Genomic DNA, 18,464 nt, shown 5'->3' with positions numbered 1-18,464 from the left:
GCTTATTTCCAGTATGTTAAATAAACTGCAATTATGTGTTATAATGTACAGAAATGTGTCCTGTATATTATTTTAATTTTAAAAATACAATTTGACCGGGGGCGCACCATTTTTTCATACTACTGTATATTTAAGGACTTTTATTTTGGCATTCAGTGAGCGCCAAAAGCGTCAGGAGGTCGGACACGGTACGTCAGCGTTGTTATCCAATAGCACAACGCCCTGCCGCGGTGGGCGGGGTTTATTGAGAGAGGAACAGCTGGACGGGTAGCTTCACCTTTGGAGCTTTGGAGCCTCTGACTGTGTCGATGCTGTGGGGGGCTTTAAAACACACTCACACACAAAGGCAGGTGGAGGATGACCACCTGGGTGACCCCGCTGGCGGAGTGAGCTGAATTTGAGAGTGATTTCTCCGTGTGTTTGGTCAGAGGAGAGCCGGGTGAGTGGTCCTGGCTCTGTGTAGCTTCGTTAGCTCTGTTTATTAAAGCTTATAAGCGCTAAATGACCGAGCCACGCTGTGTGGGTATGATCCCACTGTCACTGTCAGTGTCGCTGCTGCCGGACGAAAACCTCGTATCTTCATTTTTGTTGTTTTTCAGTTTTTGACATAATTCGAAAATACCTGTTGCTCTTTACATTGTATGTAAATTTCATTAAGAATGGGCCAGAAAAACTGGCCCAAAATGACTTGGAGAGACGTCTGGTTCCATTGACTTACATTAAAAGTAAAGTAGGTTTTTTCCTTCTCCTGTAAAGTTACCATTTTGGAGATGCGAGGTTTTCTTCTGAGGACAGCGCTGTGTTGGACTGCTGTTTTATTCCAGTTGTGCTCTCACAGCTGCCCACCTTTACTAAGTGGTCAGCTTTTACAGTTTTTTTTTGTTGAAAGATAGTTAAAACAGGAAAGAGGACAACTGAGGTCGCTATGTTTTGCTCCTGCCAGCCTGGCAGTGAAGTGCTGTTGACAAGGTGCATCACGTGGTCGCTGGGGGGTTCTGTGGTATCTGAAACTGACCACTAGATCTGCCACAAGGTTGAGAGGACAACACGTAGTTATGAGCTGACACAGTGCCAGGTGCTTTACCACACATACTACTACTGTCACTGCACGGCCTTGACTGTCATTGTTGTGTTTGGTGAGCAGGACACACTTCAAAAGATGATTCCTTAGTGAAGGGAATGGTTAAACATTTTATGCTTAAAATTCTCTCTGCATGGTGAAATGGTTCTTCACATTGATGTAGAATGTGCTGTCTATGGTTCTGAGTCATTCTGTGGAAACGTCCATTTTTGTCTCCCTAGCGTTTACAGATATATTACACTTGAAAAACATGTAAGGGTTACAATTTATTTATATTTTAAAATAAAACAATGTTATTTTAACAGTTACACCTTCTTGAGCCTCAATTTTGCAATATTGGTTTTTAAATCAATCATATAGAATTCCAAGCACCACAGAAGAGCTCGTCCCCACAGTGTGTGAAGGCTGAGGCCATATTTTGAGGTATTTTTCTGCTATTTCAACTGCAGTATTCTAAACGTGACTATGAAATATATGATTTAAATGACATAAAGAAAACAAATGCCAAATAAATATTATAAAATATATAATGAAAGTTGTGTTCTCCAGGAGTCGTGTCACTGGTGTTACTGTGTGACAAAAATTCTCTTATTTTGAAATAAAAATCACACTGATAGCATTGCTTGACTTCCTTTTACCTGTTTTCTGAAGATCTATGAAGAAAAGCACATGGTGAGTCCACTGTGTCTTTCAGTCATCAGACATTTTCTCATTTAGCTCATGATTTCAGTTGAAGCTTTTAGTTGACGTCACTTGTGTGACCTACTTTATTAATTGTGAAATGTATTTGCAAAATGCATTTTTCATTAAAAATGTCTCTGGTGTTCCTTTATTATGTGTAACACCAGTGACGATCAGTAACACCAGTGACGCCTATGGAGAGAGAGAAGAGTAGACGTTTCTGTAGAACCTTCTGTGTAGAACCTTTTTGAAAATGGCTCTATTATAGCATCAAAAAGAGTTGTTCTATTGTTACAAGCTTGACATTGTTATAATAGAAGAACCCTTTTTGGTGCTGTATAGAACCATTTTCAAAGATTTTCTATATAGAACCATATACAACACATTCTCCAGCAATCTGAAAAACTATGCAGAGAACCATTTAAGCATGAAACGGTTCTATGTAGAACTCATGGTTCTAAATAGAACTACTGCCTTTGCTGAAGAACCCTTGAAGAATCATCTTTAAGTGTGTACTGTGGGACCTTTGAAGCGCTTTACCAAAGAAACAAGTGTTTTCCTCTGTTGCCAGAGGTGGGTAGTGCAGCCTAACCCCATAATCAAGTGAAACTAGTGTTATTTCAGTCACATGAAGACTCCAGTAAAAGTAAAAGGATCTGAAAAACAACTTGTGTGGAAGTCCAAGCATAGCAGGTCAAAAAACTACTGAGTAACTTAGAATAGCAGTAGCAGAATGTATTAAGAGTCATTATGTTTACATGCGAAGATTTTTGCCAAGCTGATTGAATATATTCTGATTATAGATTAAGACTGAGGTGTTTTCTCACTCTGTTCAACAATCTGATGGAAAATCTCCGTTTACATGCTCACTACAAGTAATCAGATCCAAAATGACGCATGCGCGGAGTACCACTTAGAGTAAACGTTACCATGACAGCAAACATCACGTGAGGTCCAGTCACAGTGAGATGAGCAGCAGTGAGCAGTGCTTGTGTTTTTAATCGCTTTAAAATGATGTCAGACTCAGGAAAACGTGCTTCACATGTCCTTATTAAAGAAGGCCGAGAGGAAGACGTCGTGTTCTGAGACACATAAGCTGGACGTCCGTCCCACCGCCGTCTTTTAAAGATCAGAGCATAAACTTCGTCTCCTCTGCAGACCAGTTTCTGCTCCCACCGTTATAAACTTTCACTATGACACGACGAACATGATCAGAACGGACATTTTCCCCAAATCGTTCAGCCCTAGTACGGATGATGTCCCCACTATATAATGCAGTTAAACACAAAAACACGCTTAGTAGTAGAAGTAAATGTGTGGCCATTTCAGAATGGTCAGGAAAGTACAAATCTATCAAACATTCCTTGAGTGCATGGAAGTGAGATGTATGTAGTTAGTCTTCTAGCTGTCAGTAATGTGGCAGATTTATGTGTAACATCGAAGTGGCTCCAGTTCAGAAGAAGCCGAGGAACTGAAAGTTAAAATCACATGAGGGTTACATGACACAGCAGTAACATGACTCAGTGTCATTAGCATACTGAAATAGTTTAGCTTGCTATTTATTGTATACAGTTATGTACAATTTGTTAGTTATTTATAAGTTTTTATTACCAATGTGCAAACGCAATCATATTACAGTTGTGTAGTAACCAGGGTAACCTGGTCACTGCGCAGTCCTTAGGTAACACATGTCATGTTAAAAAAATATGACCTACAGAGAGGCCAGAGTAGAGTTAAGGGCTTTGGGCAAATATCTAATTGTTATTTTTCTGAACAATATTGTAACTGCAATTTTAATTGCTATTATTTTCTATAAATTAATTTTCAGGTCTGTTATTTTGGGCAAGAAGACCAGCATATTCACCTTTTTTGGCTTGAGGCTTGAACATTTACAGTTACTGCTGTTTAGTTAAAGTTGTGTTTATTAGGTTATTTTTCAATTTTATTATTTTTTTACCCAGTTATCTCCACAATTTGATTATTGATAATTCCACTTGGTAACTATGTTCTGCCCCAATCACACGATGCTACCAAGCTGGGATAGTGAAGACGAGCACATACTCCCTCCGAGACACGTGAAACATTGGGCAGCTCAGCGCGCTTGGAGGAGAACGCTAACTGCCAGTGATGTTCAGCTAACCTGTGTTGTTTTGCATCGTGCTAGGTGGATTTTGCTGTGTTAATCTGTCTTGGACTCCTGACCACAGATGGCTGGGGCATCGCCTGATGAAAAGGCCAACGCTTAGATAGTTGTGCCGCTCTGGAGCTCTATTTTAGCCCACTTAAGATGTAAGACAGTAATTAATAAGGGCTGTAATAAAAATTGCACTCTTAAACTGTGAATTTTAATTAAAAACATTCATATTTCAGCCCTAGCCCAGAGTCTGAGTTCTCTATTAGATACAGTATCATATTGATCAAAACTGAGCACTAACAAACCTGTAAAAAGTCAGAAAACTCTGGTGTTGTCTAAAGGGCCTGAAGGATTTCTGAAATTTGTGTTGTTGTTTGCTGCTTTTTCAACCTAAAAGATGATCACTCATAGTTTTCTCTGAATTGCAGATACAGTCTTTAAAAGTAATAACAACCACGTAACAGTGTTATTCAAATGCACTAATGCAAAAGGGCAGGAATTCAATTATTAGTCTCATGCAACTGCATAAAAATTGTATGTTTTATAGGATCTGTTTTTTCAAATTTTGGAAAAACAGCAATGTACAGCACTGTTCTTAAAGTAGCTGAACTGGGCTATGAAAATGTTGTTTTAGCCTGGTGGACTGCAAAATGAATATGTAAAGGAGAAGTTGGAGATATTTTGAAGAACTTGACCCAAAGAAATGACCCAAAATGACTTGGAAAAAAGTCTGGTTCCATTGACATTAAAAGTAAAGTAGGTTTTTCCTTCTCCTGTAACCATTTTGGAGATACAAGGTTTTTCTTCCAATAACAGCGATTTTATATATTTTTTTTATTTTGCAAATCAAGCAAATGAGCTTACTGGAATTATGAGAAGCAGAAAAACTGAAAGCAAAATCTCCCAAAATAATGGAAGCTGTAGTAAAGGCAAAGGGTGGAGACACTGAAAAACATTATAATTAGTTGGCTTCTGTGTAATTTTCTGTTACATGTCTTTTACTTTTTTTCCTGAAGTTGAAAATATGAATCAGTAATGACTCTGGGAATTGATTAAATGAAGAGTGGTCTCTGACTTTAGCACAGTACTGTATGTAGTAGTTTTCAGTGATGAGGAAACAGCACTACTGTGTTTTGTGTACTCTGTGTGTGTGTGTATGTGTGTGTGTGTGTATATATATATATATATATATATATATATATATATATATATATATATATATATATATATATTATATTATATATATATATTTTTATTTTTTTTTCCCCCTCTATTACAGATGGATCCAGCTGTGGGACCCCCACCCCCTGCTTCCCCCTCTCTAGCCTCTCTTGTGTCTGCACACACCCCTCCTTCAGTATCCACCTCCTCAACCCCTGATTCGTCCACTCGAGTGTCTCCGCCCCCACGTCCTGCCCTGCAGAGAGGTCGCTCTCAGCTTAACGCAGCCAGGGATGTTACTATGGTGACCGAAAACCCGCCGTCTGCTGGACCTCCTCCACAGGCAGCTTTGTCTCGTGCAGGTATAGATGCACCTGCCATGCAGACACCAGTGCAGATCACACTGACCTTCGAGCTGACAGATGCTCTCAGCTGTGCTGCTTCTATAAATGTCAGTGTAAATCTTTTAAGTGTCTGGAAAGTGCACCTCAAGATAGGGATGAACGATTTTGACAAAATATCTAATTGCGATTTTTCTGACCACTATTGACCAGCATATCCTTTTTTTTGTTTTTGGCTTGAGGCTTGAAAGCCTAACACAGAGCACCAGCCTGCCAGTCATTTGTGGTTGTGATGTCACAGCACACTGATGTTTGGTTGCTTCTGATTCATCTGAAAGCCGTTGACAAGCTCCATGTGACTATGTTAAATTTCCCTACCTAAACCTCGCAACATATCAACATTCACGCTTTAACAAGATGGTTCTTTAAGGGTTCTTCAGTGAGGAAAATGGTTCCATATAGAACCATGAGTAATCAGAGAACACTTTGCATGATTAAATGCTTCTTTGCATTGTGAAACGGTTCTTCAGATTGATAGAGAATGTGTTGTAGATGGTTCTATATAGCACTAAAAAGGGGTTTTATATTGTTCCAAGTTTGGCATCATAATAATAGAAGAAAAGGTTCTATATAGAACCATATACAGCACATTCTTCATCGTTTAAAGAACTTTTCACAATGCAACAAACCATTTAATCAGGCAAAGGGTTCCTTGACTGTTCATGGAATTATTTTCTTTAAAGAACCATCTTTTTTTAAGAGTGTTGTTGATAATAGACTATAAAACTATACTAAAAATTGCGGCTCTTATGATTTTAAATTTGCCCGCTTTCAAATTGCGATTTCGATATAAAAACGATTAATCTTTCAGCCCTCAGGACAGCAGACCTGGTTCAAAAGTAAGATGGTGTAATTTGAATGAAAGGCTTTGTCCTTAAAGGAAAGTTTACATGAATTCCGTCAGCAAACTGCTTTGACCAATCACTGCAAGTGTGGTCATGCAAGCAAGTGCATATGCAAAGGGGGCATTTAAATCAGGAATGTGACCCCGATGTGGCTCTCTCTCTCTCTCTCTCTCTCTCTCTCTCTCTCGCTCGCTCTCTCTCGCTCTCTCTCTCTCTCACACACACACATAAATACACACACAGAGAGAGAGGTGTTCCAGCCATAGATATACATTCCTAGATGCTGCATTGTCTGTTGTTCTCTATCTGAGACCATACGTTTGCGCGTCCGCCATGTTGGAGAGGTCAAGGTCTGCTTGTGAACAAATTCACTTGTATTGAGAGACGATGAGTCTCAGGATTAAATCAGCCACAACTTCCTTACTACTCAACTGATTTTCACCAAATTTGTTTTGTTATAATTCTCAGACACAGATTAATCTAGACTGCACTGACTGCTCTCGGTAGCTTTTATTACTTTAATAACTGATCGTGATAATTAGCCGTCCGGACCAGCAGGAAGGTATTCAGTCTGCACCTAAAGTGAGTTTAGCACTTTGGTAAAACATAATCAGCAAATCCATCAATGTGGATGTGAAATGTTTTCCCTTTCCACCTTAAATGGTGCAGCAGTCACTTTCTGGTGCCCAAAGCTGCACCATTTAAAGTGGAACGGGAAAAAAATAAATACCACATAAAGTTAATATCTCCTGAATAGACTATTAAATGAAATAAGCTTAATATAAAACCAGAGGAAAAACAATCACATCAACAGGTTCTCTGTGCCTCATTAACCACACAGCCATATCTACACACAAACATCACACAAACAATACACATCTCACAGACATGAGTGTGGATCACCTCCGTTATATAATCCTATCCCACTTTCTGAGTGTGATATTCCTGAAATAGTGTAATTTTGGACAGTATCTTTCTTAAACTGCCGCTCTGTAATGGTGCCGAATGCAGTCCAGCAGTGATGTTGACCGCCCCAAAATGGCGGCGCCGTTGACCTGCCTGGCTGGACCCAACGCGGCATCCTGGTATGTATATCTATGGTTCCAGCATGATGAGTCACTGTATAGACTTAGCTGATACCTCTATCTACCGTCTTTTTACATGACCGCTGTATTTTGAGATTATGGCTGATGGGCAGTGGAAGTACCGTTCATCACTGTTTTAGTCAAGGAAAGTGTGCTTACTTGTTATCGTTCTGTCCCGTTTAATGTCTCTGAGGCATTCTGGGATAAGGTGCAATTCATGGCTGTCACTACAGCTGAGTGAGTGCGAGCCGAACATCAAAGGTAGCTGCTAACAGACTCTGTGTAAGTGCTTTATACATTATATTACATGTATATTCTGCTGTCACTAGACCAGGTTAGCAGAAAGCTAACCGCTAACAGGCTGACGCTCCAATAATAAACGATGAGTTCAGGCCCTCACTAAAGGACTTAAGCTGACAGAAGCTGACCTCAAAATCCAGCATAATGCTGAGCTAACCCTGCTAGCTTGGCGCATCACTGCATCTCCTCTCCGATTAATACACACTGTGAAATATATCATAACTATTACTGTAGTGACACTTTCACTATGCACTTTACACTGTAATATTGATGCAACGCCGAGTCAGTTATGTCTATAATATGTGCTTTTAGTTAACCTCATACCACTCAGTGCCTGCTGTCATGTAAATACAGCAAATCTGTTCCATATACCATGTAAATATGTAAATAAATATACTTTTATTTTATTTCTCTTGTACTTTAACTTATGTCTAGATTTAGTTCTATTTTTCTGCATAGTATATGAAAGTTTATGTGCAATTATATGTTGCTACTGAAACGCTGCAATTTCCCTGGGATCAATAAAGTTCCATCCATCCATCCATCCATCCATCCATCCATCCATCCAAATACTATCAAAGTCTGTTAACCCGCTCCTGTCTCTTTGAATAGGGAGAGACCTAAATATTTGAAACTGAAAGTCAGATGAGCTTTTCAGAAGCATATTTGAAATCACTGATAAAATCTGAAAAAACCTCATAAGTAGTTTGTAACGTTTGACCCAGTAACACACAAAAACGTCTTTTTTTCGTGTTGATTTGGCTGCTGCGCTTGCACAGATCTCCATAAAAGGGGAGGGGCTTTCCCCAGTCATGGCGTAACCAGCAAGCTGACTGACTCTTTTTCTTGAAGGGTGGGACTTTCACAGTAAACAGACACCATGTAGAGCATCACAAGCTTTTTCATTCATATTTCAAGCAGTGACCAGTCTCCTCATTTATAATGTCTCTGATACCATAGAAGGAGCATTATTTTAGCTCTGGTTTAACTCTGGTTGACTGTGTAATTGTATTGCTTTTCTTGACAGGTTGATGACGGACATCGGCGCGAAAGCATTTCGGCCCTCCACAATGAATTTTACATTTTTCTTTATTCCCACATTTCTCATCATGTTAGGCTGTTATTAGCATTTAAATTATTTAAAATGTATAGTCTGTTTACACTTTGTCGGAAGTTCTGTCCGTAATCCGCTTGAAGCTTCATGGGGCTCAAGAACAAAGGCAAAGGGACTATTAGAATCAATGTGAATTCCACAGATTTGTCACAATTTCTGCATATTTCAGTGGTTAAGATGTAAACAAAGTCATTCATAATGGCTTGATATGAAATGCTCTGTTCTAGAAAAAACTTAACAATTTAGAATTGTTCACAGCAGTGGTGATAGGAATTGGACATCCAAAAGCATTTCAATTCTACACTGTAGAAAGCTACTATATGAAATGGTTTGCAGTAGTTTGGTGGAAGGTTTTTTAATCAACTCATGGTGGAGAGGTACATGCAATGCATCGCAAGAAAAAATAGTATTAAAAGAGAACTTTTTTCAGGTGTACCATTGTTTTACCATCAATAGCATTAAATATAAAAACTCATGAAGGTTCATGGGTCATTTTGGAAAGCAAACAAAATGGCCATAATTGCGAAGTAGACATGGCGACCCCTGGTTCCCACCACTAACACTGTAAAGGAATGAGAGTCTGTATGTTTCTCTACAGTGAATCACTTCACATCAAACCCTGAATGACTTTGTTTACATCTCGATTGAATTATGGAGAAACTGATAAATTGGTGGAATTCCCCTTTAAGGCTAATCTTAAACCCCATAAACCCCTTAAACTCATATTTTAATGCCTCACTCTCATAACTACAACAGTTACATTTCAACTACGTTTCATAGTAGCTACTGAATAATTCTTATAAAGTCAGTAATAATTGTGAAGGTTAAGAATGTTGAAATATTGTTAAGATGATCAGTTTTTGCCATGTTTTATTAGTTTTCCTAATTAGTTCTGACATTTATGGTTGTAGTAGTGATGGTAAGGTGATGTGTTTGACAAGAAATGTCATTAACAGCTACGTAAAAAGCACAAGCGTGGTGCGACAATGTTCAGTGTGTCAGTGACTCTATCTGTGTTCTCCCTCTAATCTCCCAGGGGACATTCCAGAGGGGCTGAACACAGAGGAACTTATGCAGAGAGCTAAGAATGGAGACTCCAAAGCCCAGACAGAGGTCAGAAACCCACACATGCGCACATGGACAGCCACATATTTATATGCCTGATACAACAGCTGAGCTTTACAGGACACAAAAGAGCAGTGACGTTTTAAATATCATGATGTTCCAACCACGTCCGCATTTCCTACATATTAACCCTCTACTGTACGCATTATGAGAGCAATTAAAAAACATATTCAATTCACTTTTCTTGCATAGAATTATTCTTGATTAATTTTTTCAGATCTGATTATTAAATTCGAAAAAAAAAAAGGTGTGCAGGCGTCCTTTTGGAGTATGTTGCCTTGAGGCAACATTTTGCGACAATGGGAAGAAATGATATAGAGCCGTGTTCCCTGAGGTGGTGAGACCTGGTTTGTGACTGGCTAAATCCATTCCACTGTCACAGTGTTGCTTCTAGGCAACAAATGTATTTCTGCAAAATCTCATAACAAAAAAATAAAAACTGAATGTTAAAAAATAGGTTTAAATGTGCCCACTAAGAGACAGCATGACCAAGTACATGGGTACATTAGACTGTTTTTCAAATGTACAATCAAAAATAAGAACCGATCCAGGTGGGAACTGACAAAACTTACAGTTCTAGTTCATTTTCCACTTGTGAGAGACCTCCTGATCCATCATAATAATAAACGATTTAATTGTCTTTTTGGTCGTTTTTATGTGTAACCGTCTATTTTAACTTATTGTTAGTTTACTATCTTAGTTTAACCCTAGTTGTGTACACATGAAATGACATTCCAGAGGGGCTGCTCTTCTGGACTCGAAAAAAAAAAGAAAAAACACTTGCTCTGTGGATACGTGCATAAATGATAACGGTGTTAGTGTTACTCTTTTAGAAAGAAATGATTCTAAAAAGAGCAATCGGCACATGAACATGAATGTCATTCTAGCTTATGTTCTTGCGCACTTATTGGTCATGTAATGGTGCTCCAACTAGAAGAGTAATGAACTCACTAAGTCAACGACATCATCTGCGAGTGTTATTAAAGACAAATGACAAATGCCCTCATGCACTATTATGTCCTGTTGGTCCCCATCTTGAGCAGTTAGCAAAAATCATAAAACCGGAACCTTCGGTACTAGACTGATGTCCAGTGGAAAAGCACACTTCCACTTTTCTGATACCTTGTGCAGAGGGAAAACACCCTAGAGCCCATATGTCAAACACAAGGCCTGCAGGCCAAGTCAGGCCCGTGACACAGTCCTATTTGGCCCATGAAATTAATTTAAAATAATGAAATTATTTTAAATTTCTATCCTTATTAGCCCATTTCACCCTGAGATGCACTGCAGTCCCCAGCATGCACTGCAACATAGTGTGCGTTTTGACCCCCAACAACAATATATGGGCCAGCAGTTACACAAAAAGAAAATATGCGTGGTGTCTATTTAAAGTAAATAGGCAGTTTTTAAAAAAAATACCTAAAACAATTTATTTTTATTAAGAATTATTTTTGAATAAGTATTTAATGCCTATTTTGCTGTTGCAGACATGGCAAAGTGTTAAGTAAATATGAAATGAAAACACAGCTGGTCCATGGATTTGCTGAGATTTTTTAAATATGGCCCTTTTAGTGGTATCGATTTGACACCCCTGCCCTAGAGGCAGGTGCTATTACCAGTATAAGAATATGTACGAATTGAACCTTTTCTTGCAGATTGGCAGGTATTACCTACGGCTGTCTGAGCTGGAGGATGAAGAAGTGAATAGTGTCACTGCCGTAACGTGGCTTCTGCAGGCGGCCAAAAATGGCCGCAGGGATGCTGTAAAACTGCTACAGTGGTGCCTACATGAACGAAAAGGTAGGAAAAATACAAAATTCTTATGAACTCCTTTTAATGGAGCTCAGAGTTGATTAGAACTGACTATGGACTGCCAAATCTATTGGTGTATATTTGCGTGGCAGGCATCACAGCGGAGAACAGGGAGGATGTGCGTACCCTGGCATCTGAGTCACGTTTTGAGCGCAGTGTTAGAAAAGCAGCTCTGTCCATGTACTGGAAACTCAATCCAGAAAGGAAGAGAAAGGTGACTGCGTCAGAACTACTGGAAAACATAAGCCAGGTCAACACAGAAACAGGTAAAAATCCTATACTACAATGTAGGAATATTATTATGTCATCAATAGATCTATTTGAGTGGCTGTACTACTTCTGTCCTGCTAATTCAGCCCTTAACAGTGTAATACCCCTTCTGCTCCTCTAGATGGTGCCTGTAACAACCTACTCTCAAGCTCTACTCTGAAACAGAGGAAGGTCTTGGAGAGCCTTGTCTCAAGTGATGGTGAGAAAGATAGCTACACCGATCAGGCATAACATTCTGACCACCTCCTTGTTTTCTACGCTCATTGTCCATTTTATCAGCTCCACTTACTATATAGGTGCACTTTGTAGTTCTACAGTTACAGACTGTAGTCCATCTGTTTCTCTGCATACTTTGTTAGCCCCCTTTTACCCTGTTCTTCAGTGGTCAGGACCCCCACGGACCCTCACAGAGCAGGTACTATTTGGGTGGTGGATCATTCTCAGCACTGCAGTAACACTGACGTGGTGGTGGTGTGTTAGTGTGTGTTGTGCTGGTACGAGTGGATCAGACACAGCAGTGCTGCTGGAGTTTTTAAACACTGTCCACTCACTGTCCACTCTATTAGACACTCCTACCTTGTCAGTCCACCTTGTAGATGTAAAGTCAGAGACGATAGCTCATCTGCTGCTGCACAGTTTGTGTTGGTCATCCTCCAGTCCTTCATCAGTGGTCACAGGACGCTGCCCACAGGACGCTGTTGGCTGGATATTTTTGGTTGGTGGACTATTCTCAGTCCAGCAGTGACACTGAGGTGTTTAAAAAACTCCAGCAGTACTGCTGTGTCTGATCCACTCAGACCAGCACAACACACACTAACACACCACCACCACTACATCAGTGTTACTGCAGTGCTGAGAATGATCCACCCCCAAAATAGTACCTGCTCTGTGAGGGTCCATGGGGGTCCTGACCACTGAAGAACAGGGTAAAAGGGAGCTAACAAAGTATGCAGAGAAACAGATGGACTACAGTCTGTAACTGTAGAACTACAAAGTGCACCTATATAGTAAGTGGAGCTGATAAAATGACTGTGAGCGTAGAAACAAGGAGGTGGTCAGAATGTTATGCCTGATCAGTGTATGTGGGCACTTTTGGAAGGCTGAAGCGTAAAGGCTAAAACATGATCTTTTGTGTTTATGTCGATGTAGGAACTCACTATGTAGGAGTAGAAGAGTTTGTTGAAAACACTAAGCGGTATGCCCAAGGCATCTCGCCAACACCAGCTCTTGACTCAGCTGCTGTTGATGACGATGATGACGAAGAGCCTGTGAAGAACCCTGATGAGCTGCCTCTGCATCAGAAGGTACTAGCTAAAGCATGAAAAACAGTTAGTTTGAGCCTTTGTGTTGTCCTTTGGGTCAGTGTTTCTCAGGCCATTCCCTGAGGCCCACTTGACAGTCCACTTTTTGCTCCATCCCAAGAACAAAGCAATCATGAACTGAATACCTGGCACTGTATCAAGGACCGAAAACCTGCAGCTAAGAACTGTGTTGAGAAATATTGCTTTAGATGTAAACAGTGGCCGTCAGATTTACAGTGTCTAATGTTCACAAAACTGTATTCATCTATGTGTAGATCAACAATGATTCTTACACCCTATATCCTCTGTTTCTTCATGTCCCCATAGATACTGAAGTTTCCCCTCCATGCAGTGACTGAGGTAAAGGAAGTGTTGATTGACTGGGCCTCCCGTGCTGGAATGCAGTGGATCAGCGCCCTCATCCCCACTCACCATGTCAACACCCTCATTTTCTTCTTCATCATCTCCAACCTGACTCTAGACTTCTTCCTTCTCGTCATTCCCCTCATTATCTTCTACCTCTCCTTCCTCTCTATGGTCATCTGCACGTTGAGGGTCTTCCAGAACAGCAAGGCCTGGGAGAACTTTAAAGCGCTGACGGCCATGCTGGCTCATTTTGAGCCGGGGTTGGACCTGGAGCAAGCCGAGTCGAACTTCACGTGGACCCATCTGGAACCTCACCTCTATTTTCTGGTTTCCACACTTTTCCTCATACTCTCGTTCCCTGTGGCAGATAAGTCCTGGCTACCATGCTCGGAACTAGCCACAGTGGCGGTCTTCTTCACCGTGAGCAGCTACCTGAGCTTGCGTCCGGTGGCGCAGCAACACGCCAGACTTGCTTTTCTCACACAAGTCACCTCTGCCGTTTGCTCCTGCGCTAATGAGCTGGTGGGGGGCTGGGTGTTTTGGCTGGTGGGAGGGTCATGGTTCAAGGTGCCAATTTGCGACCGGTTGGTGTTGCATGTGGGTCTGCCTTGTATTCTGTACCTTTACCTGCTGTACTTGTGTGGGCGCATGGGCAGTGCCCAGGGATTTCATGGGACCTACAGCATGCTGCTGCCTTACCTACTTTGCTTCACGTGGTGCGAACTGTCTGTTACCCTTCTGCATGAGTCCACCGTGCTGGGACTTCTGCGCACTGCCGTAGGCTACTTCCTCTTCTTCTTCGCCCTGCCTGTGCTTTCTCTGGCCCTGGCAGCTGTACTGCTGGTGCAGTTGGTGCAGTGGTTCCTTGCACTGGAACTGGCCAAGATGGCAGTAACTGTATGTGTGTGCGTGCTGCCTGTTTTGCTTCGGTGGTGGACTCGTTTCAGCGTGTCTCCTCTTGCAGTGCTCAGATCTCTACGGCACAGCAGCATCGTCAAGCTGATCCTGGTGTGGATCTCGGCCCTGCTGCTCTTCAGCTGGTTCTATGTTTACCGCTCCGAAGGCATGAAAGTGTACAACTCCACCCTGACCTGGCAGCAGTACGGCGAGATTTGTGGCCCTCGTGCATGGAGGGAGCGCAACATGGCACATACGCAGATCCTCTGCAGTCATCTTGAGGGACACCGTGTCACCTGGGAGGGCCGTTTCAAGTATGTCCGTGTGACGGAAATAGAAAATGGAGCACAAGCGGTTGTCAACCTCCTGCCCGGCGTTATAGCGGACTGGGCCCGCTGTCTTTATGGTGAAGAGTATCCAGCCTGTGACACAGCTCAGCTAGGGCCCACTGACCCGCTCTGCCAAATAAAGGCGCTCGCAAATCACCGGTGCCACGTGAAACGTTTTGACCGTTACAAGTTCGAAGTGACCATGGGTATGCCACATGGGGAGAAGAAGGGGAAAGGAATGCAAGACTCTGACGATGCAACCAAAGACATAGTGCTGCGGGCAAGTAATGAGTTCCGTAGCGTGCTGTTGGCACTCAGTTCAGGCAGTGTTGTGGAGTTCAGCACTGTTCTAGAAGGCAGATTGGGCAGCAAGTGGCCGGTGTTTGAGCTGAAAGCTCTTCACTGTAGAACTTGTACCTCTCCTCTGGTGCCAACACAACGGCAAGTCAAGATAGAGCAGGACTGGAGGGTTAATGCCCGCAATGCCTTTGTCTTTGCCTTTAACTTCCTCTTCCATCCCCTGCTCACTGCTGAAGCAGATGTTGCTGTGGCTACAGAAGTGGCCGTCTAGGCTTGGACACTGTTTTCATTTTGGTAACCGGAACTACAAAAGAGCAAGCGTGGCCTAAGGACTGACATACCACACTAGAGCCGTGTTGAAGTTCTCCTGTCCAAACATCCAGGTGACCTACAGTTCACTTTTGGAGAGGAGGTCTAGTGAGAAAATGATAGGTCATCTCAGTAAAACTGACTGGGTGAATCTTAAAGATAATCCAAAAGGCAAGATTTTTTAGGATGATGTTGCTGTCTGATGAATTAAATGAAGATGCTTCAGATTATTTGGCCAGCAGCCTAGTTGTCTGATAGTCAGGCTGCAGGTACTGGATACTCTTTATGGGCTGATTTTCCTGGCCTGGACTAAAAGTTTTCAGAGGAAAAAAATCACTATTGACAAAAGTACTTTAAGTTCAAGACAGTGGGGTACGAGTTTATCCCTGTTCTACATAAGAATGTGAATAAGTGAGTGGGAGAAACATGAAAACCTTCAGTAGTTGCTACAAAAACCAAACAGCCAGAGATAACTATAAACCCTTGACTGTATCAGTAGGGGGCATTTCACCGGTTAGAGGACAAGAATCAGAAAGGTCTGGGCAAAACCTGCAGTTTATCAACTCAAGAATAGCATTTGCACAAAATGTGCATTTGGAAGAGTGTGTGCTTGGAGCAGTTTGTGCTTTTCACCAAAGATTTCACTTTTCAGACAACACTGGGGAACATGAGAACTTCATAAATGTGAAGACAACCAAATGAAGGATTAACATGTATTCAGTTTTTTTTTTCTCTTTTTATTACCAATATAGTGTCTTATTTGGCCACTTAATAATTAATTTTCTTTGAAGACAGTGGTGTGGAGATCTGCTGCCTTAGATAAGTAGAAATGTGTGAAAAAAATGTATTTGTGAGGTTTTTGTAAATATGTTAGATATATTTTAAAGAAACAAATGAGCCTTTTAGAGTATTTTAAAGGGCGATTCACTCGAAAGAGGCCTCGAATATTCTGTAATAACTCTTTCTAGAACGACGCAATCTGAACGAAACAACATGCAATGAGCTCCTCAGCATATGGAGCTTTAAACAAGCCAGGATGCCCCTTGCATCAGAGCGATGAAGTAGGCGCCGGACAGCCGTTGCGACGTTTAACCTCTGTTTGCAACTTATAGTACCCCCGCACCCCTTCATGTGTCTGGCAGAAAACCGAGAGCATTTCCAGCATCACATGTAATGCAATCGATTACACATACGCCAAGGGTATGTAGCGTATTTTTTTGGTTCAGATTGTTTCATTCTAACGGGAGCTACAACAGAATATTCAGGGCCTCTTTCAAGTGAATCTCCCTGTAGAAGAGCAAGTGCATCTTTTTTTCTGTGTGCATAAAATCAACACTGTACATCGGGGTGGGAAAGACTTGAGCTTAGTGACAATTACAATCCCTTATGTTTTATTTAGGAAGTTTTGAACTTTACTCGCGTATTATCAAAATTTAAATACTTGGAAAACATACATTTCACTCCTTACACTGTTATTTAGACCTTCAAAGGTCTTGAGATTTTCTTAATTTTTCTTCTTGGCAGTCAGTTCAGTTCCTATACATTAATAATTTTTTTTATTAAACATCTGACCAAATTCACATGTATGTAAAAGGAAATTGCCTTCAAGTATGCTAATTTGCCTTTGGGCAAAGAACGTTAGACACTGTATCACACATCATTGCATTACACATCTCCAAACAATATGTCCTGACAATTCAATTTAACAGGTAAAACATTTGTTTTACATGTGTTTCCCTGAGTATGTTTAAATATAGATACTTTCAGATTTTCAGATACATTTTTGACTCCATATTTCCACTTTTGATGAAGACTTTGATGCAATACTTGCATATAAGTATGGTTTTTCTGCCTTTTTTCCACCCCTGCTAGAACATTCTCCTAGTTTGTTAAGCCAACAGTAATAGTTGTTATTACATCAGCAGAATTATGGAGCACAGACCAAGTGAATCGAAATACTGTGCATAGAGAGTCAATTTCTTTATTGAAAATGTCAACAGTTCCACTTCAGTTCAGTCTCTGGCTGTAGGGTGCTGATATGTAAGCAACCACCATCGATCTGGCTGATGACTCTCACTGCATAATGTACCACATTAGATAATGTACTGTTTTTAGACAGACAGAGATCTGCCACAGACAGAGATACGCAACACCCCCCCCACAAGCTAAGGCACTCTGCTCACCTTCTTCCTGAGCTGGTCTCTACTCCTATGATTCCAATGTATGACTATTGACTACTGTAATGTTGCACTACAAGGAATAAACCGTAATTTAGTCGACTCTTCTGTCACATTTCTTGTACAACAGTACAGACATACACCGATCAGGCATAACATTATGACCACCTCCTTGTTTCTACACTCATTGTCCATTTTATCAGCTCCACTTACTATATAGGTGCACTTTGTAGTTCTACAGTTACAGACTGTAGTCCATCTGTTTCTCTGCATACTTTGTTAGCCCCCTTTTACCCTGTTCTTCAGTGGTCAGGACCCCATGGACCCTCACAGAGCAGGTACTATTTTGGTGGTGGATCATTCTCAGCACTGCAGTAACACTGACGTGCTGGTGCGAGTGGATCAGACACAGCAGTGCTGCTGGAGTTTTTAAACACTGTGTCCACTCACTGTCCACTCTATTAGACACTCCTACCTTGTCAGTCCACCTTGTAGATGTAAAGTCAGAGACGATAGCTCATCTGCTGCTGCAGTTTGTGTTGGTCATCCTCTAGTCCTTCATCGGTGGTCACAGGACGCTGCCCACAGGACGCTGTTGACTGGATATTTTTGGTTGGTGGACTATTCTCAGTCCAGCAGTGACACTGAGGTGTTTAAAAACTCCAGCAGCACTGCTGTGTCTGATCCACTCAGACCAGCGCAACACACACTAACACACCACCACCACGTCAGTGTCACTGCAGTGCTGAGAATGATCCACCACCCAAATAGTACCT

The 18,464-nt window shown here is 41.3% G+C and overlaps 1 protein-coding gene across 2 annotated transcripts; it reads left to right on the top strand.

Annotated features, from left to right (window-relative positions):
- The first annotated feature begins 240 nt into the window (after positions 1–240).
- wfs1b (Wolfram syndrome 1b (wolframin)) lies at positions 241–15,738 on the top strand. Of its 2 annotated transcripts, XM_036568881.1 has the most exons (9): positions 241–439; positions 3,927–4,051; positions 5,176–5,419; positions 9,839–9,915; positions 11,583–11,727; positions 11,832–12,005; positions 12,131–12,208; positions 13,159–13,313; positions 13,638–15,738. In XM_036568881.1, exons 3-9 carry the CDS (start codon positions 5,176–5,178, stop codon positions 15,471–15,473), a joined length of 2,709 nt encoding a protein of 902 aa, XP_036424774.1. In that variant the 5' UTR covers positions 241–439; positions 3,927–4,051; the 3' UTR covers positions 15,474–15,738. The 2 variants fall into 2 exon arrangements, with proteins under 2 accessions (XP_036424774.1, XP_036424773.1); XM_036568880.1 differs by lacking the exon at positions 3,927–4,051.
- The last annotated feature ends 2,726 nt before the right edge of the window (positions 15,739–18,464 follow it).

This window comes from Colossoma macropomum, unplaced genomic scaffold, assembly GCF_904425465.1.
Source record: "Colossoma macropomum unplaced genomic scaffold, Colossoma_macropomum, whole genome shotgun sequence".
Classification (NCBI taxonomy): domain Eukaryota; kingdom Metazoa; phylum Chordata; class Actinopteri; order Characiformes; family Serrasalmidae; genus Colossoma; species Colossoma macropomum.
The sequence above is the reverse complement of the archived record's forward strand: the minus strand, read 5'-3'. Positions and strand labels throughout refer to the sequence as shown.

Excerpts from the sequence above, each read along its gene's own strand:
- wfs1b (XM_036568880.1), top strand. The coding sequence starts at position 5,176 with ATGGATCCAGCTGTGGGACCCCCACCCCCTGCTTCCCCCTCTCTAGCC. Across the intron at positions 5,420-9,838 it reads GGCAGCTTTGTCTCGTGCAG|GGGACATTCCAGAGGGGCTG; the intron begins GTATAGATGCAC and ends CTAATCTCCCAG. Across the intron at positions 12,006-12,130 it reads CCAGGTCAACACAGAAACAG|ATGGTGCCTGTAACAACCTA; the intron begins GTAAAAATCCTA and ends CTGCTCCTCTAG.